Source organism: Pyrus communis, chromosome 14 (genome assembly GCF_963583255.1).
Source record: "Pyrus communis chromosome 14, drPyrComm1.1, whole genome shotgun sequence".
Lineage (NCBI taxonomy): Eukaryota > Viridiplantae > Streptophyta > Magnoliopsida > Rosales > Rosaceae > Pyrus > Pyrus communis.
Window position 1 is genome coordinate 12,282,317 of NC_084816.1, and position 26,311 is coordinate 12,308,627.

Here is a 26,311-nt window from a genome sequence, read left to right on the forward strand (position 1 = left end):
CGCTCAAGGCGAATTTGAATCATATTATGGCTAGCTTATTGTGAGGCATAACCTAATCTCATTTCTTTAGTGTAGATAATATCGTTAGTTTAAACAAAAAAAATCTCAAGTACCAAATGATAGGTTATGTAAGCCTTCGAAGCCATTAGACTAAAGAAAGTATGTAGGAGGATATGAGTGAAGGGAAGAAGACTAGATAGGAGAGAATCCAACTCCTTTTCCGAAACCTTTGGAAATGCACTTAGGAAGTTGAGGAAACGAAGTTAACTTAAGTTGCACGCACTAAACTGACTGACTCCTCCTCCACACATGTAAGCGTAAGGGAACTGGACACGTGTAAGGGTAATGGTGTCTGAGTAGCCGTAGCTTGTCGAGTCCACGTCACGTGGCCGTCTTTAACGCAGCCTCCCATTTTCTTCCTCGCGACTTCTCTCTTTCTTTTCACATGGACTTTCCTCCCTCTCAAGTCTTCTTCTTCGCCTCAATCAACATAAACCCTAGAAAAGTAATTTGGGAATTTGAAATCTTCAATTAAAATGCAATTAATTTCGCTCAGCTTTTGCAGATCTCAGACTTATCGTGATTGAAGCTTCAGAAGGAGGCTCTGTTTCTGTATTTGGTTTCTCAGGTGAGTCGCCAATTCGTGCTGGGTCGAGTCAACCGTAGGGTTTTTATGTAATCGTTAAACCTTGGTAGTATTATGCGTTTTTGGTGTGGGTCGTGTTTGATTTATTTGATTGATGTTTTCCTTCCATGGTTCTTGGAGTTTGGGATTTTTTTTTATTCGGTTATCCTGGGTTTGTGTCAGTTTGGTTGCTGAGAAAATGGTAGGAAAGGGGAACAAGATTGAGAGAAAGTAGAAAGATTTGAATTTTGGTTTTTTATTTATTTTGTGCATTTTGATAAAGTGAGAAGATTTCAATTCAACAAGTTTCAGTGAGTTTTGGGTACAATCTTCTTTGAATTTCCAATCTTTTTCTCAGAAGCCAACCGGATCGTTCCGAAGCTATGTTCTTTTTTGTTGATTTTTCTTGGAAATGTATGGTGTTTGTTGTTTGCAGCTTGGGATGGTTGAATGGTGAAATTTTAGGGGTAAAATTCAAGTAGCTTAGAGGGTTTTCTTGTTTAAAGTTCGAGCTCTGGGTCTCATGAGAATTGTTAGGGGAATGCAGAGATCGTTTCCCGAGGAGCAGAGCGTGCTGGGCTGGAAGAAAACCTTCAGCCAAGGGATTGGAGCGACTGCGCCCAAGGCCAGAACACGTGACAAGCATAACTTTATGTTTGGGGTTTTGTGAAGGACATTAGGCTAGGGTTTTGAAGACGTTAAGCATTGAATACAATGACTCGAATTCTGGTTCAGCGAGGTTCTTCAAGTGGTTCTTCTTCCAACCCAACTCGTCCTTCTTCCTTGTCTGGGTCTTCTTCTGCTTGGGCACAGTCACAGGTTAATAATCCTCAGGCTCTTTCGGTTGTGAAAGACGAGGAAATTGTAGAGGAGGCACCAGAAAATGTTTTCGTGGATGAGCTGACAGAGTATTGTGGGACTGGTGACAATAAGGCCGTGAAAAATGATGATCTTTTGACAGAAAGCTGTAATGATGACAATGTGAGTTCAAATGATGAATTAGCTGAGGGGGAAAAAGTTGGTAAAAATGACATTGCCATTCCTGGGGAATTGATGAAAGGTTTAGACAGGGTGAGGATTTCTGAAAGGGTGACAGTTGAAAATGTGGACTCGAGCAGTGATTCTTTACAAAATGTAATTGCGAGTTCTCAGCCACCACCTCCTCCAGTCCCTCCCCCAAAACTTTCCTCAGCAAACTCGAATTCAAGGAGATCTGTCTCAGGGAGTTCAAATGCTGTCCGGATTGGACCTTCTAGAAGAGCAGCTGCCTGGCCTGTTGTTTCAACTAGGACTTCGCCGAATGGGTCGCTGCCCTCTTCTCCCAGGTCTCATGGTGAAAGCGAGGGGTACAATAGTGCTGATGAGCAAAGTCCTTGCTTTGTATCTTCCTATGATGACACTGTAAGTTTCTGATCTTATATATGCAAAATTGCAAATAAGTAGGAAAGTCTGATGTCCTCTCTAGTAGGTTTTATTGCAAAGAATCCTGGTGTTTTAGAAGGAATTGAAAAACATGGCACAGTACAATCTTCTTGTTTAGTATTTTTGGTACATTACCCAAATATTTGCTTTGGTTTTTTGGATACTCAAGCCTGATCACGTCTCAAAGTTGAACTTTTTAACCATTATTTATCACAAAAACAATAGGTTGCATATTCTCAGAAACTAAGAAACAGCAGCATCCCAATATCAACTTAATACAAACTCCTCCTGTCACATCCTGGCCCTGGCCCCCACCACGTCCCGGGCTCGACTCCATCGTAGCACGATATTGTCCGCTTTGGACCCTGATCTCACATCCTCATGGTTTTGTTTTTGGAAACTCACACGAGAACTTCCCAGTGGGTCACCTATCCTAGGACTACTCTCGCGCGAACTTGCTTAACTTCTGAGTTCCGATGGAACCCAAAGCCAGTGAGCTCCCAAAAGGCCTCATGCTAGGTAGAGAAGGGAATATACATATAAGGCTTACAGGATCCACTCCCATGGACGATGTGAGATGTTGCAATCCATTCCCCTTGGAGGCCTAACACCCTCTTCGGCACACTTCCAGCCAGGGAGTGGCTCTGATACCAAATTGTCACATCCCGACCCTGGCCCCCACCACATCCTGGGCTCGACTCTACTGTAGGACAGGGCTCGACTCTACCGTAGCACGATATTGTCCACTTTGGACCCTGACCACACCCTCACGGTTTTGTTTCTGAGAACTCACATGAGAACTTCCCAGTAGGTCACCCATCCTGGGATTGCTCTCGCGCGAACTTGCTTAACTTCGGAGTTCCGATGGAACCCGAAGCCAGTGAGCTCCCAAAAGGCCTCGTGCTAGGTAGAGATGAGAATATACATATAAGACTTACAAGATCCACTCCACTAGGCGATGTGGGAAGTTACACCTCCCTATCAGGAAGAAATGTTTAACAAAGACGCTTAAGCAGAAGCTAAACATGTAGGAGGTTGTGCCATTAAATTTCATATTATTTTTTGTTTGAAGCCTTGGAGGTCGCATTTGCACCCCCAGTGTGATGTTACATTTGTTTGCTCCATTCTTCACTTCTAATTCAGAAATCTCAAATTGGCATGTTAAATCTATATCAGGAAAGAGAACGACAGTTTGAAATTGATATTAGGCGTGCAAAAGGTTTTGAAGTGAAAAGAATGCTGGAGGATGGGAATTGTCTCTTTCGTGCTGTTGCAGATCAAGTTTATGGGGATTCTGATGCCTGTGACTTGATCCGGCAAATGTGCATAGAGTACATGGTATTATTCCTTACTTCCCCTCTATTTTTATTCTATTTATGCTCTTTTTTAGGCGCTGTGGATATATACACATGTTTGGTACTTATTAGAGATTAAGTTGGGATCTGGCTATGTAATGTTAGCATACACTTGCAAATAACAAAAAGATTTTTGAATTCTCTTTAAAATTGAACTATTGCTATATGGTTGATTGGCCAACAGTGGGGTTGTTGGACAATGTTGTAAAGTGAATTGGTAACCCAAACAATGTTATTAAGCGTGTAATGGGGAGAAAATTAAAGTGTGAAAAGTAAAATAGAAGAAAATCAGGTAGTAGAGGGAAAAGCTTTTTATAGTAACAATACTTTTAGTTTTGATTCCTATCCATTATTTGTTAAAGAAAACAAATTACTGGACAGAAATATAAATATTGCTTTCTTTTTCATAGCTATACCATAATTTTTTTCATACCTACTTAATGCTATAGTTCATCATAACTTCTGATACTTAGTTCTCTGTATTTGTCCAGGAACGAGAGAGGGATCACTTTTCTCAATTTATTACAGAAGGATTTACCTCTTATTGTAAGAGGAAAAGAAGAGACAAGGTATGCCACATCTTTCATTGATGTCCACTCCTTGAAATACTTTATTGATGGGGTATGCCTAAACATTAGCTCCATATAGTATCTTAAAATGGCATCTTGAGTTCCTAGCTTTGCACCCTCACTGAAGGCATTCAAACCTAGCTTTACACCCCAAAAAGAAGTATTTGCAATCCCAGCTTGGAAACTGCCTTGAATGGCTGTTGATTTCTCGGATGACAATTGCACCATCTCATGTGGAAGAGTAATTAGGTTTCCTCTTGAAGTTATGCTTGCTAATTGTGAGAGAGTGGAAAGGTCTAGCTGCTTAATTATGACACGCTGATGAATATTGTCAATGACCGTATAATTTTATGGTAGGTGACTTAGGTGAATTATAATAATAGAGGCATATGTGTTGACTGCTAACAAAGATAGTTGGTATACTTATAAAACTTAAAAGATCTTATCTCCAATGTTGCATGACTACTTGTTTTACCCTTTCTCAGCGTCCCCCTACTCAATAAGCATGGTTATTTTCTTAGTTGCCATTCAAGTGTTTGTCTTTCAGTTATTTATATTATAACTTAAGATCTGGTGGCTTCAGTTTTCACCATGTTAATACCTTTGTTTAGTTTTATACTTATTGGTAATATGATGTCTGTTAATTATTGACCCAGTGAATTTTTGCACAGTTCCCTGTCTTTTCCACTGCAGATATGTTTAATAACTAATTTTATCTTATGTCAGGTCTATGGAAACAATATTGAGATCCAAGCCTTATCTGAAATGTATAATCGGCCCATCCATATTTATTCCTATAGCACAGGTTTTTGAGCTGAATAATGATTTCTATCTTTCTTCCAGTGAAATTTTCTATTTGCACTGTTTTGTTAACTTAAGTGAGTTTGATGCAGAACCGATTAATATTTTCCATGGAAGCTATGACACTGACACACCACCCCTACGACTAAGTTATCATCATGGAAATCATTACAACTCTCTTGTTGATCCCCGTCGTCAGACCATTGGTGTAGGACTTGGGTTCAGCCGTCTTCGTGGGGTGAGTGTATGTGCTTAATTATTCTATATTCATCTGGCTTTAATTATGTTACTTCTATACATCTGGATGAAACATGGATAACATAGATGTTCCTTTTCTTTCTGACATGATAAGACTAGGGTTGTATATAAAGGGGAAGGTTAAAAAAAAATCGAAACTAAGAAATCTGAAGTGTAAAACTATTGCCAGTTCCTTCAAAAAGTCTTGTTACTATTTACTGTCACATGGCATGCGCACATAAATATGTTTAATTTATTAGGCTTTCGCTGCTGCCATTCCTAGATAAACAAAAGAAGTTACTGTTATGGGGAAGAGATTTGGGTTCAACGGGTGTTTGGCTTGAGTAAGGTGAATGTTATTTTAAATCTTTTTCGGGGGCTGGGAATGGGAGTGGGGAAGAAATACAGTGGGATGAAGAAATTCGGGGCTCAAAATGGCACCATTCATTCGAAGCATTGTTAGTTATTAGTGCTTCCAATTAAAGTTGTTGTCAAAGAAAGCGAGGATGTGATGGTCACATCACTTGACGAGCCAGCTATTCAGTGGTTTTATTTCTGAAAGGTATCATTCGATTAAACAACTTAATCTAATGTTTCATCTTTTCGTTTCTGTAGTCAAATGTTGACAAGGATCAGGTCAAGGCTGCTATTAAGGCTCAACAGGACCAACAAATTGATAATGCAAGTATCCTGATGTTTCTGCATTATGGTTTTAAAAAATACTTGACCTGGAATTTCATGATCACTTTTTCCTCTCATCTTTACTACTGGCAGGCACTTCTAGCTGAGGGGCGATTTTACTCGGATCTGGAGCTTACTGAGAAAGAAATTGAGCGCATGGTTATGGAAGCTTCGAGGCTTGAATATGCAGACGGCATATTTAATCAACAACTTGGACGTAGAGAATCTTCCACTTCTAGTGCTGAGCCATCATCTTCTGGAGCTAGTGAGTTTCCCATTCCTTTGTTTCTTCCCCTCGCCTCCCTCTCTCTCGTACAGAACTCGGTAGAAAAAATATTTTTTGTTTTGAGTGTGGGCTCAATTTTAAGGTATTAAACTGCATTTTTGGATGATTTAGTTTGGCAACTCTTGGGTACATGGGTGGAATTTACACGTAGGCTCTGATTAATTCTATGCTACTTGTGAATTTGGGAAGTGTGTTAGTGACTAGAATTTCATATGAACAGCAGGATCATCAGGCAGTGATACTAAAGTTGAAGGGAGGGACCAAGGATTTCAGGATTCGACCCTTAGCAGTAGTGTGCAAGTTGTGCTATCGATGGGGTTCAGCTATCTGCAGGTGATTGAGGCTTACAGCATATTTGGAGATGATGTCGATTCCATGGTTTGTTACCTGTTGGAAACTAGCAGCAGCAGCCGGCGCAAAGGCAAGGCAACCGAATGACCTGGTACGAACCAATTTAGGAACGCTTGCTTCGTTGTGCTGAAACTGTAGTGCTGGTAAAGAAAATGATTCCTATTTAATGGAAGCCTGTGAATCTTAAATATGTAATCTAAGTTCAATCAATAAAATGGAATTACTAGTTTGTTTTTGAGGTCTCGAGTGTGAACCTTTTCGCCCACACTGATGGAAATGATAACTATTCTCTCTGTTTTTTTCTTTCCACGCACTTCTCTTTGTTTTTGGCCATGATATTGAATAAATCAAACAAATTTTACGGAGATTATTAAATAAGAGTGTAAGGGGAGAGAAAACGTAAGCAGCAGTGAAGGAATGCACTCGAGTTAGTTGGAGGGGATCAGTTTCCCCGAAAGACTTGGCTGAGCCAACATTACATCGTCCAAACAACTTTAATCTCCGCACCTAGAATTTCAATCATTTTATAGCTGTCACGAGAAATTTCGCTCACAAACATACTAATCGGGGAACACTCTTTGAATACAAGCAACAGTCATTCTGAAAATGAACTAAAAGGGTAAGAAAGAAAGAAGAAGAAAAAAAAAAGGAAACATAGTTTATTTTTCTTCCTCCTTCCCCCTTTATGACGGCTTTTGCTATTAACTCTCTCTAGAGACTATAATTTAGGCAGTTATATTAATTTATGATTTTCTCCAAGGACATATGACAGTACATACGTTTTCCTTCTTTATAGTTAAAATTGAACATAATGGTTTTCATTTATCTATCAAAATACAAAATGGTTAATTAAATTCTTAATTTTATTCATTGACGTGAATTTGATGGTAGATGTGATGCTTTAGACGCATTTTTTCTCTATTTGAACATTTGTTTTTGTTTTTGCTCATTTTATTTGTTTTTTTTTTTTTTTTTTTTTTTTGGGTCTAATTTCTATATTTCATTCAATCTGAATGGTCAGAAGTAAGCATATGGTGTGCTTGTGAGGGAAATGTTGCGTTGAAATCAATTCCCTTCGAATAACAAAAGGGCAAGTTTGTCTTTAACATTTCCTTACAAAGGCGGGAAAATAGAGCGTGGGGGTCAGCAGCGCTTGGCAGTGAAGTGGGCTTGGAACTTTCCAGAAACAAATTATAAACCCAAAACCTCGAAAGTACCCCCTTCCCTTCCTGAACTTCTTCAGAAGAATGCCGGGTCATTTTCGTCATTGTGGATAACAGCGTCGCGGGGTCGCTTGAGAAAGAAGGTTTCATGATCCGAGTTGGACCTTCGCTTTCCTTAAATTCCGCTTCTTCCTCCCAAATTTGGGCGGTGGCGGAGCAGAAACCGAAGACGGAGAAAAATGTCGCAGAACGGGAAATTGACGCCGAACCTGGACCAGCAGAGCACGAAGCTTCTGAATCTGACGGTTCTGCAGCGAATCGACCCCTCCGTCGAGGAAATTCTCATTACCTCCACTCACGTCACCTTCTACGAGTTCAACACTGATCTCAGCGAATGGGTAATCCTTCTTTTTTCTTCTTAAATTTTCATCTTTTTTGCTTAATTCTCATTAATTCCACTCATGATCCGTTTCTAATTTCATAATTTTCGTTCTAATTGATATGTATTTTTGTTCTTCTTTCAAATTTCAGAGTCGCAAGGACGTCGAAGGATCGCTCTTCGTGGTCAAGAGGTAATTTTACATTACTGTGATAAATTTCTAGTGGGTTTTGTGTTGTAAGATTTGGGTTTTTTTTTTTTTTTTGGTTGCAATTTGGGTTTTGGGGGTTAATTTTGTTGCTGTTATCCCAGGAATGTGCAACCTCGGTTTCAGTTCATTGTGATGAACCGGCGGAATAGTGGTCAGTACATTTGCATTGTGTTTTAATTCCCGACCCACGTTGTTTCGCTGCATTTGTAGTTGCCTTGGATTGGAAGTTTTATTGGTATTTGAGAATGGGGTTTATCAGATTTTTCATGTTACGAGCTGAACTTGACTCTTTTGTATAGGCTTCAATAACGGAAAAGTTGCTATGTACTGATAGTTTAGGGTTTAGGGTTTAACTTAGATAGTAAGCTTAATGTCTCATGCTAGAAGAGTGAAAATATGTTGAAGTAGCGTATGAGCTCTCGGGTGTCCTTCTCTTACAAGCTGGCTTGGCCTGCTCTGGTACCAAATATCATTAGAACCAGTCTCCAATCATTACTGGAGTCTGGAATCTGGACCACATTTCCGAGTTCTATTTGTCTTGTAATTTGATTCCTCTCTTTGCCTTGTGTTAAATCCTATGCATTTGATCCTGCATGTTGGCTTGCTCTATTGTCACTCTATGGTGAATATCTTGTGCTCCACACAGCAAGTGTGCTACATGATAGGCTAATTATTTGAGATTGAGAAATTTAATTTTATTGACTCGAGGCTTCAAATCTTCTGATTTAGTTATCAGCTTTTCTAGTATTTCTTTTTTAAGTCTATATCTCACGTTTCAAAATCTTCTGATTTGGTTATCAGCCTTTCTAAAAAAAAAAATTTTAAGTCTATATCTCACGTTATTTGGACGTTTAATGATGTTTTCCTTTTAATTTTTGTATGGCATGCATTTTATGTTTACTTTTCTAAATTTCTATATATTAAGATGATCCAGTATGTTTGCATAAGCAGAAAATTTGGTGGAGGATCTCTTGGGAGATTTTGAATTCGAAGTCCAACATCCATATCTATTGTATCGAAATGCGGCTCGAGAGGTCAATGGTATTTGGTTCTACAATCCAAGTGAATGTGAGGAGGTGGCAAATATGTTTAACAGGTATTGTCTTCTTGCAGTTTAAGTTGATTGAAAAATTATTATCTTTGTGCTATTTTTGATTGACACAATCAACAACTTTGTATGGCAGTGAATGGATTTCCTATTACAATAAGGCATTATGTGGACAGTGCATAACAATTAAATATCCGAAGATCTTAAAAGCTTCAATAACGTACTATCCAAAATTTATATCAGATTTCTTTTCTAAGACCAGGAAGAAAAATAGATAGATCTAAACTTTAATACATGTTAATAACTTAATACATTCCTGAAATAGATATTTTTACCTGTGTATTTTACTATGTTATCAGTCACTGTTTGAATAGGTTGTGCAGAAAAAACCCTTCCGGGGAATCACCCTTTAATAGTTTCACTCTGTTGGAGGTAAATAATGATGTCTAGTTTTTGTGCAAAGATACAGTGGAACTTATCTTGTATATGCATAGAATTAGTTTAAAACTTTAAATGCAAGTAATATACCTCATGGTGACAGAAAATTTAAGGTTATCGTGACGTAGTAGCGCCATAGTTTTGCATACCACTCTTTCGAGTGTTTATTTTCTTATATACTTCTCGTAACTTTAATTTATCGGTAAACTGAAGTTCCGGAAAAGCATTTGTTAGTGTTTTAAATATTGGTTTCTTACATGACAGGTCCTATGGATATTATTATTGCAACTGTTTGCTGGGATCCTGATTGAATTGCATTTTATTTATCCTTCTTATTTATATAAAAGTTAAAAGGCAAAGGGGAGAATCTCCCAAAGTGTATATTATTCTTATTTGCTTTGTTTTTAAATCTGTTCTATCTTTATTTATGCGTCTCCAGGATTCTTAGTGCATATTCCAAGGTACCTCAAAACTCAATGGTATCACCAACAAAGAGGTAATATTCAGTTTATCCCTACTTAGCGCCAATGTAGTTCTTCCTTTACTTCTGAACTCTGGTATTACAATGTTTTTCCTTTCTGACAATAGTATATAAACTTCTGGCTTTGTATTATTGATCACTTTTTAAGGGTGATATTTTCTTTTTGTATATTGCTGAGCTTGCAAACTTTAGGGTTGTAAAAGTCTTGGAATATTTATTAATATTCTGGTGTCAAGACAATAGTATAAGATATTATGCGTTTATGTTCAATAAGATTTCAAATGTTCAGTTGTGCAATTTTGTAGAAATTCTAGTCAATTTGGTTATGATAACAACTGAAGGAAGGATGTATGCTTTTGTAGTGAGTTTGAGGAACTGGAAGCAGTCCCAAGCATGGTTATTATGGATGGTCCTTTGGAGCCATCGTCATCAACTGCCTCTCATGTCACAGATGTTCCGGATGATCCGGCTTTTGTGAACTTCTTCAGTGTATGTTCTCTTCCTCTTGATGGAGCTAGTTTACTTGCTTAGTGTGAAAAACTTAGGCACTATCAGGGTCATAATCTAGGAGTCTTTAAGCACACAAGTGATGTAGCCATGGAAAAAGTGTAGCTACGCACCATTTGTGTGCCTGGTTTGATGTACTTTAACTTTGTGACTTTCTAGTCATACCATATGGATTCTAGGATGATTCCAACATGACTTTCCAATTTTATAGTATTAACTGTCTAGGGTTTCATGAGTTTCTAATTTTGTGACATTGATTGAGGAATTTTGGTTGCTCTATGCAGCGGTAGAATCAAAATGTTTTGATTTTATAACAATTTCTGCATTTAATGCTAATATTGGTATATTCTCACATTCAGCAATGAGTAGTTAATGTGGGATTGTTGGTTCTCGTCCTTTAAGATAATAATAAATAAAATTGCCAATGGAGTACCTCCTAAATGTGCCTGTTTGCACTGTGTTTTATGCTCATTTCAAGGAAGCATATACTTGGTCAGTGGATGCCTACATATGCATGCCTTAACACAAGCATGAGTCCGTATACAGCTCGGAGGTCTAGGATTGGGTCTTTGACTCTTGTCCTTTCTCTGGCGCAGATTTTTTTATGTTCATGCATAGTGTCATCCCTGCATGTGTATGTATATTGGAGTGAACATACTGATGGATATAATTTTTGGACCGATGGAACATCTTATTCATTTTTCCTAACATTAATTGCAGACGGCTATGACTGTCGTGAATTCTTCAACTACAGCAATTACTGGACAGCCTTACCAATCATCTTCGACAGCCTATCTACCTTCTCATCCATTCGGTGTTGCACCTTCAAGTATTCCTGGCATGCGAATTCCATGTGCTCCACTGACAACTTTATCCCCTTTCGTTAACCTCCCTGAATCCCACAACACCACCAACTTGGCCAGTAATCTTGTAAAGCCATCTTTTTTTGTTCATCCTTCCTCTTCAGCAACAACGATGCCAGCTGTCACTGCATCAAGCCGTGCTGCTTCTCTTCTTCACCCTGCTGTAAGTGTGCAACGTCCATATGGTGCTCCTTTGTTACAGCCTTTTCCACCGCCAGCCCCTCCACCATCTCTCACTGCTGCTTCTTTCCCTCCTAACTATGGGCCACTTAATAGAGATGAAGTACGAAATGCACTCATGCTGCTTGTACAGGTTAGTCTTTCCGGAACATCGTTATGTAGATATATAATTGCACTCATTTTATTTTTCAGTTGAATAAGATTTCATGTTTGCAGTAATGTTCAAAATTCGTTCACACAAATTGCGGTAAGTGTTTAAAATGCATCACGAACGCTTTGTAGTTTTATGATTGATAAATATTAGGAGCTGATTGTAATTATAGGATATATCAAGGAACGGATATCTAGATTTATATCTCCTGATGCCTTTTTCCCAGGAGACAAATCCGTTTGCATTACAACTTTGAATTTTTTGAATTGTATTGGTCGTGGGTACTGAGTCAATTATCTAGAGTTCTAGACTGAAGTAACTGCTGAGTAATCTTGCGGTTCCTCTTGATTATGAGTATCATTAACCTTGTTCATAGTTTGATTACGAGCTTTGCATGCGTTGTAGGATAATCAATTCATCGACATGGTATATGGAGCACTCCAGAAGGCACACCACTCGTAACCTTTTCGGAAAAGCTTTAATGTCAGCATGTTAACGCAGGCCACTGAACACCTAAAGGAAGCAGCACAGGCTAGAAGCTGGTTTGTTTTTGTTCATTGTGTGCCTTCTTTAAAACGCGTGCGTGTGATGTATAGGATTTCGATTCTCATTCTCATGAGAGGGGAACTTCGATATAGGGGTATGTTGAGTTTTAAATTTGTCTGTGCCATGTAGTTTTGAATGTATGTTTTTTTGAACAAAAGTTTCTGGAGTTAAAACATAGTCTAAAATGAATTATCAAATAACAAAAACAATTAACGGCAAATTGCGGATGGAGTTTGAGTTATGGCATTGGCAAATGGTTTTGTACTTGAATGTAGATGGGCGAGTTTGTCAGGTAAATTGCGTAAACATCATCTCAGACTGTTGGGTGCGTCCGCAGTTACGACCCAAATGTGGATGTACCGCCTCGTCAATTTTTAGTTATAAATGTTATCAAATTTGCATCACATGAACCATTGTTTTAGTGTTTTTTCGCTATTTAATGTCCCCTTGACGACTTAACTTAGCTGTGAAAACCCGTATTTTCAAAACCAAGGTTATCCGCCAAGCCCTCCAATGACTATTTGTCGCCGCCTCATTCTCATCTCTTTTCTGTCACTTTTAGTTTGAAGAAGAGAAAGAAAGAGAGCTTAGGTATTAGAGGGCTCGATATGTGGAGATTGTTACTGAGCTTTTTTTGGTCGGGGTTCTAGCTATCGATCGAGATGAGTAATTTATGTAATGTGGTCACAAAATTCTTATTTTCAAAATGGATGAAAATCACGAACTATCAAGAGTTTTTATCTATTTCTCATTATCTTTATCTACTTTCAAGTCAAGCATGTTTGAGTTCATGTGAATATTTGCAATGCGTATGTATACAATTTAAGTGTGATTACTTGGAAATTTTCATGGAGCATGAGAACTTCAATGTTGGGTTGTCCAAAGGATAAATGTATTACACACAGATTGTGATATCCCGTCCCTATAATTATTATTTTATTTTGTTCTTGACGTATTTCGAAGATTTGATTGGAACTAGTTCTTTATTTCTCCAAATTTGAGAAAAACGAAGTTAGGGTTACTTTAGTCATTTCTAATTTTCTCGACCTTTTCGGTCAACTCTTGAATTGGTTAGGTAGAGTTCAATTCCATGAGCGTGTAGGAGTAAACAGATCTTATTTCCGAGTCCGAACAGAGAAGTTAGACTCGTTTAAAGTTGGTGGCATTTTGGTAATATTACCAAAATGCTATAAATGGGAGGAAAACCTCCAGAAAAGGAGGAGAGGGTTTTCAGAAAATGGGAGATGGAAACTGCACTAACCCGTTTTAGGGGGAAATTTGACCCATAAACCCACCAAACTTGACCCGCTTGTATCTTTTTCATCCGAGCTCCGTTTTAGATGATCTTGGTGTCCATGGAAAGCTCTTGACGAGCACTACATCTCTATGATGTTAGATTTACCCATTTCTTTTCCATCTTTGCAGTTCAAGGTCGCAAAGTCCACGACTTTTCCGGCGGTCTTATCATTTTTCTGGCGATTCCGGCAACGATTTCCTTCGAGTGAGGTATGAAACTTCATCTACTCTTCATAATCTTCAAGTGGGTATGCTTAGTTTGTGCTTTCGTATTCATTTTAGAGTTGGGTGTTTAGAACCCTAGAAATCCGGTTTTCTCCGGTGAAATTGGACGGTTTCCGGTTAGAATTTAGCGTCGGCCTAGTTGTGAAAAGTGTTTACCTTGTTGAGCTCTAACTACCACGTAAATTTGAGCTCATCTAGTTAATGTTGAAATTCAGGATTTGTAAAACCTCCATCTTGACTTCCACCGCGTGTGGCGGTGCGTGGGATCGTTCACGAGTGTTGTCTAGGTTTCAAATACCTTCTAGTGACCATGTGAACCTATGTCTAGCTTGGTTTCCAAAGATTCAATTGTTTGGTGTGGTGATCAATTTGGACCGCCACTTGTTTGTGTGATTGTCGACAATTCGACCATTGGATCAAAATGAAACTTTAGTATGTTATCCTCGAAGCATAATGTGGACTTTGGGAAGTTATGAATCGTAAATCTGATTTGCGGTTTGTTGTGGACCCCATCGTTGATCGAGAATTGATTTATGGTCAACATGTCTCGGAATGTTCTAAATAATAAAATTAGTACTATGGGAGACTTAAGTGAAGTCTAATGGGCCTACATTGGTTAGAGAGTGACTTGAACATATGTGATATGGTTACTACCTTGATTTCTTATATTGGTATCATCGGTGAATTTGACTTGGTCTTATAATGTGATTCTATTGAAATGTGATTATATATATATATATATATATATATATATATATATATTTGTATATGTTTAGCCATAGACCTATGTTTATCAAACATGATTTGGCTTGTGTACTGATGATGATCATGGTATGTGAATTGACGTGCATATTCGAAAGGTGTTTGATGTACATAGATGGTATGTTATGATGAAATGTGAGTGACTTTAATATATGTGAATATGAAATGGTTTTATAATCGTTTTTCCTATAAATTGTTAACTTTCATATTTAGCCAAGGATATTGTTATATGAAGTGGGATTTGACGTGCATATTGGAAATATGGTTTTTTTTGTATGATTGGCTTGATTTGATGAAGGTGAGGGCTAGTGGTGGACCGTTAACCCATTGTCATGGGGTTTGTTGCTTTGAAATATGTGTCAATGCTCGTTTCATTATTTCATTTCTTGTTTCGTTGAGCCTTTATAACTTGAGCAACTTGATTCATGTGTTGTTTCATTGATTGGTGGTTATGCAATGTACTCCGCGATTCCGTTGAGTGATGGTCCGGAATCGTATCCTGGTTTGGATTTCGTTGAGTGATGGTCCGGAATCCTTCCTACTCCACTCTGCGATTCCGTTGAGTGATGGTCAGGAATCGTGTCTTTGTTTGGGTTCCGTTGAGTGATGGTCCAGAATCCTTCTTACTTCGCGATCCCGTTGAGTGATGGTCCGGGATTGTATCCACCTTAGTTCATTGAGTTTAGTTTGAGATGGTTGCAAAGGTGTAGGCTTTGGATGAACAATGTCGCCCTAATTCTACTTTCATTGTGTGTATGTGAATATGGGTGTGAGATGTTATGGTTGTTTAAAATGACCTTTTGGATGTTTGGGTGACTCCCTCGGAGCTTTCAAAAGTAGGGTATTGATTTCTTATGAAAGATTTATATTCAAGGTTTATAAATTATGATTGATGGCTAGTTTTATTATTGTATCACAAGCTTATTTTATTGTCCCTCACCCGAGCCTCCCAGCTTGTCTAGGTGCCTGATTTGCCTGTGCACCAATTCCATAATATTGGCATTGACTTTACATATGACAGGTCTGGGTAGATTATGAGAAACCGCTTGATATTTTGGTTCCGTTGAGTGGTCCAGAACCCAATGTTGTTGGATTCCGTTGAGTGGTCCGGAATCTTTGCTCTTGTTCATTCCGTAAGGTGATCTTAGAATCCTAAATTCGAGTAGATGAGAATTACCCATAATAGATATTGTGAAAATAAATTAGAATTACCATGTTATTATTCTTAACCCAAGTTGGGAATTATGTAGAGTTCTTTAATTAAATTCGTGAAATGATATGTTATCTCACTGACTGATTAACGTAAGTAAACATTAATATTGTGCTTCGTGATTCCTTGATATGTTACAAGCTATGTATTGAGATATAATGTTGGAAGTATAGTGATTGGTATGATGAAGTGAAATGTGATTTGACTTGTGTATTGGAAATGATTGTGACATGTGATTGAAATGCATATTGAATTGCTTGGGAGATGTGAGGTCTAGTAAATAACCGATAATCCATTGTGATGTGGATTTGTGCTCAATATTGCTTCGTTTTGTTGAGTTTCGTGAATTGGGTAACTTGAATCATGTCTTGTTCCTTCGAGACGTTGTTATGCTTCTTGGACTTCCGTTCAGTTCGGTTGGGTGGTCTGGAACTGAGTTCTGTTTGGATTCCGTTGAGTGATGGTCCGGAATCCCCTTTGGAGCCTTGGTCCGTTGGGTGGTCCAAAATTCCCTTTTTCAAAGATGTAGTCTTCAACTGAATTGTGTTGCTCTAGCCTTGCATTTCGACTTGTTGTATGTGTTATTGATGATGTGATGGTTGACATTATTGATTGATATGATTATGGAATGACGTTGGATATGAGTGTGATTATCATGAGTATTTTAGTTGATTAATATTTCTAGAGAATAAGTGTACTTTGTTAATTCTTAACTATGTTACACATTATGAAATGTGATTTTATGTGGGAAACGTGATGATTTATGTGATGGATGAAGTGGAAAGGTTAATCGTCATGTGGGATTGTTATGTTGGATATCATGGTTATTGTTATGATTAGATTTATTGATAAATGTGGCTAGAGAATGGTATTGTGCTTCGTTGGTTCTTTGAAGTGATATATGTTGTGAATTGTGGTATCATGTTGCGACATAATGATTTATATATAGTTGGAGGGGAAATCATGTTTTTCAGATGGGTTTGTTATGTAACCCTGAGTCTAGTATTTTCATGCTTGTCAAGTTCTATTGATTGATTGAGAAATGTTATGCCTTTCGACTTAATCGGACTGTGTTATATGTCAATTATTGTGCATGACGAACTACGAATGGCTTGATCCCTGTTTAGGGTACGTAAGCAGTCTAACGGGGAGGTTAGATGCAGCCATAAACATACGAAAAATAACCATGCGATTCGATTTTTGGGTTGTGCTTGCCCATATCCCGGAGGTGGGATATGATAGATACGGATTTTTGGTGACGTCATGTGTCAATTCTGGACGTATGTCGGGATTGGGGCGTGACACAGATACTTTAGGGGACCAATATAGGGATCACGTGGTGAGATACATTTTATGAAGAATAATCAACATTGAAGGGATATGAAATTATGTGGATACAGTTTTCGATATAATTATTATGTTATTTTCTAGCGTGTGTAAAACAATATCGCTTGACTGACATATGATATATTATACTAAATATGCGACGGTGGTTACTCACCCCTTACCCTTTATTTTTCAGATGAATTATTTGTCAAAATACGAACTAGAGGAGCTGAATTTGTGTTAGATGAGGGATTTTAAGAATTCTATTTATTTTTACTAATTGTAAGGCTTTTAGTGTTATTTGTATAAGAGAATTTATTTTTAACCAATTTTTGAATACGTTTCCTTTTACTTGTATTCAAACACTGAGGGTGGATTAATTTTTCCATTGACCTTGGGTCTGCGATGTGACATTAACATAAGAATTTCACTGATTAAAGATTATGCGAACAACTCTATACTCATGAATTATAGACTTCTACTCAATCGTGATTCTGATCCATAAACATCTAGGAATCTTGAGCTTGAAATAGAAAACTACCCTTGAAAAATTGTTTATTGTTGCAGTTGGTATTATTACAGGAATGGTGTAAACTAGAAGTAAGAATCTTATAGGATCTAGAATATCCTTTTTTTTTTTTTATGTAATTCATATTACTTGGAGGGAAGTAAAGCCCCGTCATGATTAATATAAATAAAGGCACAAGGCCAAGAGGAAATCAATTGAGCCAGACAACTAAGTCCCTTCTTCCATCTCTATGTTGTCCTTTTCTTCTTTCTCTCTCTCTCTAATATTATTCACTACAACATGTTATCAGCTTGAAGTATGTTTCTAAACTTGAAAAGATGAATCGTTGACGCTGTGCTACGAAGAAGATTCTTCTATGAACAGTGATAAAAGCTTTATTAGCTAAGTAATTATAACTATATTTATGTGAATTCGAATTATATATCTTGCTATGATTGCAGTTTTATCGGGCAACCAATATCGGATTGGTCATACCCTGACATGTGCATTAAACGCCAATTGATCATTGGACATTGCATTACTCACCTTTTTCTTTTTTTTTTTTTTTTGTTTTTTTTATTAGACACCTTTTCTCGTTAGACTTAGGGCTGGTTTGGTATTGTTGTGCTTTGAAAAAAAAAAAACTGCTTCTGCTGTGCTGTGAGAATAAGCAACTATGAAATAAAGCAGCAGAGTGTTTGATAAACTTTTTTGTAAAAGTGCTTTTGAAAAGAAAAAAAACAGTATTATAGTGTTTGGTAAACTTTTATGTAAAACAGATGTGAAAAAAAATCGATTTTTCAAAGCTGGGTTTTGTAGCTTCTTGTTTTTGTTTTTTTTCACCCAAAACTGTGAAAAAAAACTGAAGCTGAATGTTTACTAAACACAAAAACAACTCCCAATTTTTTTTTATACCAACTTTTTTCAGAATCACTTCAATATCAAACCAGACTTGCATTCTCCCATTGGATTTATCGTAGCCAAATTTTGGTGAGACGATACTGTCGCCGACACGCGCGCACCGCGCAACAAGAAAACCAAACTCCCAATTTTTTTTTATACCAACTTTTTTCAGAATCACTTCAATATCAAACCAGACTTGCATTCTCCCATTGGATTTATCGTAGCCAAATTTTGGTGAGACGATACTGTCGCCGACACGCGCGCACCGCGCAACAAGAAAACCAAATCTCCCTCTCTCTCTCTCTCTCTCTCTCTCTCTCTCTCTCTCTTCTTGAAAGAAATGGCGGCTTCGTTAAGAGGCCGAATGTCCAATGTCCAATAGCTTTCTCAGGAACACCTCACATTCCTACTCCTATATCTCTCCTGCCCACTTTTCTCTTCTCCAGGGGATTTTTTTCCAAGCTTTTCGTCAAAGGATCTCTCTCTCTCTCTCTCTCTCTCTTCACTGAGATGTTTCAATCATCTCAGACAATTATGTCCAATGAAAAAGATTTGATTTTTGATTTCTCTGTGTAGACCCATTTGCAGATTAGCTGTTTGTTGAATTGCCTCTGTGAATCTCCTTTTTGGGTTCAACAAATTGCCTGTTTGTAGTTTCTTTTTTACTACCAGTATTGCCTCAATGAACAAGGATTTCTATGGTTTGTGTTTATTTCGCGTAATCGGATTTAGGCTTTGTAAACTCAAGGTATTAGATTTTTCGAAAACCAACGGATTTCGGAAATGCTTGGAATGGAGGAGCTATTTTTACTGGAAAATGAAATGGAAATCTCTCTTTGATGGAATGGAAGCTTAAATATATGAGCATACAATTTGAACTCGGGAATGCATTATTATGAATTGTTAAACTCCTTCTTCGGCCTTACCTTTCGAAACAACCATAGTACTCGGGTATTTGGCATCCACACGAGCTTCTACGCTACGTGAAGGGTAGGGCAGGTTTCGTCGTTGTGACTTATATGATCAACACTGTGGCTGTTTTGTGCATCTCCGTAGTTATATTGTTTGACACGGACATTTTTATCGAACTTGTGTTAACCGAAGCTTTTTCGCCATTTGGAAAGGTCGTTCAAGGTAATGCCCTAATCTTGTCGATACAAGCTTAGGCTTAATAAGCTGCAAATTTCAAACATCCTGCTATCGTTATTCCTTTTCAGTTCACATATCGCGAAATGCAACTACAAACAAGTCAAAAGGATTTGGATATATGTGACCTTTGAAAGAGAAGAGGAGGCCCAGAACGCTCTGACGAACAGGAATGGGAAGGTAAGACTGCATTAGTTCTTTTCTCTCACTTCAGTCCGGGAATGTTTCTTGACACTACTATAACTACTTGCAGATGGTGGATCAACGCGTTATTTTCGTTGACAAAGCAGGGGGCTACACTCGAGGGGTCTAAAGTGCAGGTCGAGAGAAGTTACGTTGTGCCCTGTGATAATTTTAGGACATATTGCCTGAATGACTAGTGATAGCTGGAATTTTTCTGAAAGAATTTGAGGTTCAAATAATTTTTAGTTCTGTTTGAGATATTACAGACTTTTTGTAGCTTGGGTTAATTGAAATAATCATTTTAGGGTTAAGTTTTTGAAGGCATTTTAGTTTTACTTGAAATAATCATTTTAGGTACGTCCCTTCATTATTTTTTTTATAAAAAAAAAAAAGGCGGAATTCCCATTTTAAGGTTAAGTTTTTTAAGGTATTTTAGTTTTACTTATTTTACACTAGCCCTTTAGTACTACAGGCTAGTAGTATTCCTCTTCACTTGTAAGTGAGAGGTCTTAGGTTCAATTCTCACCAAAGGTAAATTTGAACCACATTATTGCTAGCTCATTGTGAGGCTAAACTCATCCCTTTGCTAGGCTTGGGAAATGGGTCGTGTTTGCCGTGTTCGTGTAACACTTGGTATCTTAACGGGTCGTGTTCTATCACACCTATTATGTTAATGGATTCTTAACAGGCCAGGTTATTTTAACCAAGTAAAATGACTCCATTAAGAAAAATATTTTTTTTCTTCTAAATTTGCACATACCCCACTGCCACATAAATATTACTTCGAAAACTAATTTGAAATGAAAAACCCCAAATTAAAGAAACGAAACCAATCTTAATTCGAAACCTAATTCGAAGCAAAACTCTATATTTTGGAAGTAATTCGAAAGAATCAACAATTAGCTCGATCAATGCTCGAGGTTTGCTCAATCCAGAGAAAGAGAATCGGAGAAAAAAAGTAGCAAATCAACTGGTGGTAGGTTACTAGGTCATATGTGGTGACAATGGTGTGCTGGAGGGAGACTGGAGAGGTTGGTCGTGGACTCGTGGCTGGCCGAAGTTGAGCTTCGAGACTAAGATTCGAGAGTTTAGTTTGAGAGAAAAAGGACAGCTGCTTTGGTTCGCACCTTTGAGAATGCGAGATAGTCTGATTTAGGGCTGAGAAAAACATTGGACGGTTGAGAATAGTCATCAATTTTCTAAATTTAATTTTAAAAAAATATACACACACACACTTTAACTTTAAATTCAGTTAGGGATTAAATCATATTATTGTTAATTATAGTATTTTTTTAGTGGTATAAAATTATTAAATTAATATTTTTCTTATCGTGTAACGGGTTACCCACATGTATATCTAGACCAACTCGTCATCTTAACAGGTGTTTATTGGGTTACCCGATAACGACCCGAAAACTTATTAATTTCATGTCGAACAGGACATGTCAAAAATTGCCATGTCTACCCTCGCCCTTAGTGTGGATAATAATGTTGCTCCCAAAAAAAAAAAAAAAAGCTTACCCAAACCAAAAATGCAAAACTAAAAAACTTTAAATTTCCAAGCAACATTTTGTGTATCCAAGTATTGACGAAAATATAAGGGCAAAAAACTCATTTCACACAAAAAATGCAGCAATTCACACGAAAAATGATAGCCAACACCTTTTATATTCCCTACACTAACATTCATGTTTAATTTTGCTTGTTATTTCCATGTGATTTATTTGGTTCAATAACCATTTCGTTTAATATCCACAAATAAAGAGAGATTGTACGAGTAAAAAAAATATGAGATTGTCATTTTCCTTTACGCTGCTTGGTTGGACATCTCGTATTGTACTCACAGTCCCAACAAACTTTTTCAAGCCGTGATTTTCAAAGTAAATACAGTAAAACCTTTCAAAAGTAATACTATATAATGGAATAACCTCCTTAAAGGCATAAAAATATTTCGGTCCCAACTTAGGACCAGTTATGTATTGAAATAAACTCCATGTTGTAATAATGTATAATTTTTCTTGGTCACATGTTAAGAAAATATGCCTCCACATAGCTTAATTATCAATGAGTACAAAAATATGCAAGAAACAAAATACTTGGCACCTAAGGAATCCTATTTAGGAAATACAACATTCATTAAGAATAAATCAGTCAAAAAATATTCTCTTTTTTTTTTTTTTTTAACTACACCTCTATTAAGTCATAACCTCTCTAAAGTTATAAAATTGATTTGGTACCAACTGTATAACTTTAGAGAGGTTCCTTGAGGTACCGTTTGGTACGCAAACAGCAAGGAACGAAGGTTTTATATTGTTTGGTACGCACAGAATGAAACGGAACGATTGTTCTGTTTTGCGTTTGGTAAGCACATGGCGATTGGAACAAAAGAGTAAATGACTAACTTATCCATATTTCATTTGTTGTTTGATGCAATGTTTATGCGATGGAATAGGACGGGACAATTTTTTAGTTGTTCATAGTTCAACACATATATGCTTATCTATGATATATTTTTTACACTAGCGAATATCAATACTTTTTTTGTCATTTTATTAATTCATTTTATCAATAGTTTATTATTATTATTATTATACACACCTTTTTACTTGACTCTCTCTCCCCCTGTTTCTGTATTTTCTCTTCTTCCATATGCTTCTTGTTCTTCGCATGCCCAGATTGCTCCCAGTAAAAATCAAACTCAGTAAATCAAACTCATACTTTCTCTTCATTTCATTTTCTTTCTCTTCAATTCAAACCCATATTTCTCTTCTTTTAATTTCTTTCTCTTCAAATCAAAAACAGAAAAATCCAAAATTGTTTTTTTTCAATTTACAAGGGCTTCGTCGGATCTTCAAATCTGCAAATTCATTTCAATCAATTTCTGCAGCGTCGTCGTCGTCGTCCTCCCTAGGCTTACAATGACGGCCTGACTATGGTGACAGCACCATAGAAGAAGGTAGAGTGCGGAGGGACTGAACAGGCGACGGTGGAGGAGCTTTGACATCATCAGCGACGGCTTTGGTCTCCTCTTCGCGCTTTTTGTCGCGTCAGAAGAGGCCCGATAGTGCTTGCTATACGAGTCCAAGGCGTCGTTGGCACGGTCTTGTCATGGGACTAGCAAAGAGGAGAGAGGCAACAGGAGGAAGGTGGGTTTGGGTTCAGATGGTTTGCTGGGATTGGGTTAGCCATGGTTAAGCTACTGGGTTTGTGATGGAGGAGGAGGCGGCTACAGGAGAGACGGAGGGTAGACAGTGGAATTAATGAAAAAGAGGGGTATTGTTGTCCAAAAAAATTATAATTTTGTGTTCCATGGGCAGGAACAAGTTGTTCCAAGGGGAAGGTGGAACGAAAAAATGACTACAATTCGTTCAACGGAACAACGTGTCCCAAATAATTTGGTGCACCAAACGTGGGACGAGTGCGTTCCGTCCCACTGCGTTCTGTCAGGTAGCGTTTGGTACGCAGACGGGACGGGACGGGACGGAACAGATGTTCTGTGTTATGTTTGGTACGCGCAGGACGGAACAAGACGGTTGTTCCGTCCTGCGTTTGGTAGCACATGGACGAAACAGAACCAAAAGATTAAAATGACTAAAATACCCATGTTCCGCTGTTGTTTGGTACAATTTTATGGGCGGAATGGGACATGACTTTTTTTTTTTTTTAATAAGTTGTTCAAATTTGAACACTATTATCCATTATTTGTTTTTCTTGGTCCAAATTTTAATAGGTATATGTTGTGTTTCACATGCAAACCCCTTTAAAATTTGTAATTTTTCCCGTTTTCTACACCTCCATTAGAATTTTCACCACAAACCCATCAAATTTTATTGTGCAAATTGCAAAACCCACACCCCAATTCAATTTTTAGTCCCTAATTTTGGTCCTTTCAATTGTGGGTTGTTGTTCAGGGAGTTTAGGTTCTACAAACATTAGAATTGGCCTTGTTTAGAAGGACACCCCTCTAAATATTCCCCATTGTAGGAACAAGGCAAACCACATAAGAGCACATGACAAATGTTGAAAAATATATAAGTTTAATGATCATGCATATCGTAAACATTTTAGGGTTTAAACATTTAGAACTTAAACAAAGAAAATGAAATATGCATAACTTAAACATGAAATATCCGAAATCAAACATTCGTCCTGACTTAAAAAACAAATAATGTCTTGCTAAAGTAATAATGAAAACACTTAGAAGTTGATAAAGTTCCCCATACTAAAACCACAAATACTAAAACCTCAAAGGCTCTCCATAAACACTTTAATGAAATCTGGCTTCTGTAAGTCATCCAAGGTGGTCCAAATACCCATCAGATCGGTATCTTTCACTAACTTCATTGAAATTCTTAACACCTGATCGTATGGGAGACCCATGGCCTGAAGCTCAGAAGGTAGTCTAGCTTTTGCTTCTCTAAAAGTAAAACTTTCACCTAATTTCTTCATTTCAGTAACAGCTTTATTCCAACCTTCACTGATAACAGATACAATATTTGCATCACCATCATTCATGCTCCTCTTCCTCTTCCTAACAGGTTGAGAAGCACTAGATGTAGCAACAGAAGGAGATGGGGTAGGTGAAAGCGGAGGTATCTCAGAAGTCTCACAATCCTCACTTTCCAAACCCATATTTTCAATTGTATCTGCCGCTGATTCAGCAATGCTACCCGTGGCTTGGTCTCTCCCAAACACCGTACATAGCCGTGGATACAACGGGAATGGCTTATTTGGTTTGCAACATGCATTGTGATGTTTCTACAATAAGAACCCAAAGAAATCAAGGTTAAGACTTTCAAAGCAACTAATTGATAAAGAATAAGAAGAAAAAAAATTTACCTTCACCCACTCCTGTAGTATTTTGTCACTATCCACAACAACACATTTTTTCTTATCATCCCAACCAAATCCAGATGTATTCATCATGTCATATGCAAAGGAATACTTTTCTTTCAGACGCTTCAATTTGTTTTGTATATGCTTCGGCTTTATATTAATGCCAGGAATCTGTTCCCTCATCTTGGAGGCAACTGTTACAAAAGTACCAGCCTTAAAATTGCCGGTCTCACACCTAACACCATCAACAACCATCTCCTCGAGGATGGTAAGTAGTACATCCTCCTCATGATCAATCCAATTACGAAAAGTGGCCATATAATCTATCAAATAAGCCATATATTACACAAGTAACACAAATAAATTTATATTAGTTGTACTAATCAATTACCAAATCAAATAAACCAAATCAAATGACAATGACTAAATTTATATTAGTTGTACTAATCAATTACCAAATCAAATAAGCCAAATCAAATGACAATGACTACACCCTAATTTTAAAATTTATTAAAATTTAGTAACACAAATAAACATATCAAATAAGCCATAACATCTAGATAACTCCCAATTACCATATTACAATAACAAACATCTCAATAGTCTTGATGTTACGAATTTTCAAGCCAATTACAACAACTAAATTGAGTCCACATCTAAAAGACAATTACAACAACTACCATGTTAACCAATTTTCAAGCCCTCCTTCCTCTCCACTCATCATATATTTCTCTTGCAAGATCATCCCTCCATTGAGTCCATATTTGGCTTGACTCAATGGTTTCAATGTAGGCTAATACTTCTGGTAAATCTTCCCCTATAGGTAATTCATCAAATGCAAGCCTTGCATTTTCTTCAGGATCAACTACCATATACATTCTGATAAAATTATGAAGTAAACTACATGCGGTGATCATTCGTCCCTGAATCTTGATTGGATAGTGGGAAGGACTTCGTAAGATAGCACAACGTCGTTTGAGGAGGCTAAAACATCTCTCAATGACATTCCTAGCACGTGAGTGTTTCATATTAAAATATTCTTCATGATTCCTAGGTGCACGTGAATTCTTTTCCCACTCTTGCAAATGGTATCTAGTGCCTCTATACGGTGCCAGAAAACCCTCACCATTCGTATATCCGGAATCAACCAAATAATATGTACCTATATTAGTTGATAATAAATTTTAGTTGTTGGCCAACAAAGGTAAGGAAAAATACTAGGTGCTTGTTTATCTTACCAGTTGGGACCTTGAGGCCATTAGCTCTAGTAACAGCGTCACCAAGAACTCTCGAATCAGTAGTCGTGTGTGCATACGCCTAACACATTAGTTGCTATATGACCCTTCCTTGTTCTATATCTTGGTCTATCGACATCAGGCACAGTGACCCCTATGTATGTTCCATCTAGCGCTCCTAAGCAACCCTAGACAAAAGAAAAACTTATATTAATTAGCAATTACAAATAATTATGTTATTAATGATTTTACTATGATTATTACCTTAAAGCATTTCCATCTCGATTCCGTGCAATCCTCTGGGATAGGGGTTGGTTTTGCAAACAACACATCTTGCAAACTGAGTAATGCACGCAATACTCTACGGACATATCGACTAATAGTTTC

At 37.5% G+C, this 26,311-nt stretch overlaps 3 protein-coding genes and 1 pseudogene across 6 annotated transcripts; 3 read left to right on the forward strand and 1 right to left on the reverse strand.

Annotated features, from left to right (window-relative positions):
• The first annotated feature begins 428 nt into the window (after positions 1–428).
• LOC137715915 (OVARIAN TUMOR DOMAIN-containing deubiquitinating enzyme 6-like) lies at positions 429–6,565 on the forward strand. 4 transcript variants are annotated; one of them, XM_068455276.1, is made up of 9 exons: positions 429–628; positions 1,062–2,026; positions 3,224–3,385; positions 3,894–3,971; positions 4,698–4,776; positions 4,865–5,010; positions 5,625–5,690; positions 5,784–5,955; positions 6,197–6,565. In XM_068455276.1, exons 2-9 carry the CDS (start codon positions 1,340–1,342, stop codon positions 6,412–6,414), a joined length of 1,608 nt encoding a protein of 535 aa, XP_068311377.1. In that variant the 5' UTR covers positions 429–628; positions 1,062–1,339; the 3' UTR covers positions 6,415–6,565. The 4 variants fall into 4 exon arrangements, with proteins under 4 accessions (XP_068311377.1, XP_068311380.1, XP_068311378.1 ...); XM_068455279.1 differs by having other exon boundaries at positions 6,200–6,565; XM_068455277.1 differs by having other exon boundaries at positions 1,163–2,026.
• Positions 6,566–7,484: 919 nt separating this feature from the next.
• On the forward strand, positions 7,485–12,780 carry LOC137715934 (mRNA-decapping enzyme-like protein). Its single transcript, XM_068455298.1, has 8 exons — positions 7,485–7,888; positions 8,022–8,062; positions 8,182–8,231; positions 9,032–9,176; positions 10,006–10,062; positions 10,410–10,536; positions 11,275–11,730; positions 12,154–12,780. The coding sequence occupies exons 1-8, from the start codon at positions 7,730–7,732 to the stop codon at positions 12,208–12,210; spliced, it is 1,092 nt and encodes a 363-aa protein (XP_068311399.1). The 5' UTR covers positions 7,485–7,729; the 3' UTR covers positions 12,211–12,780.
• Positions 12,781–18,864: 6,084 nt separating this feature from the next.
• LOC137714784 (uncharacterized) lies at positions 18,865–20,131 on the forward strand (annotated as a pseudogene).
• Positions 20,132–24,098: 3,967 nt separating this feature from the next.
• On the reverse strand, positions 24,099–25,028 carry LOC137714380 (uncharacterized). Its single transcript, XM_068453612.1, has 2 exons — positions 24,693–25,028; positions 24,099–24,611 (listed from the first exon to the last, which is right to left on the reverse strand). Exons 1-2 carry the CDS (start codon positions 25,026–25,028, stop codon positions 24,099–24,101), a joined length of 849 nt encoding a protein of 282 aa, XP_068309713.1.
• Between the last annotated feature and the right edge of the window lie 1,283 nt (positions 25,029–26,311).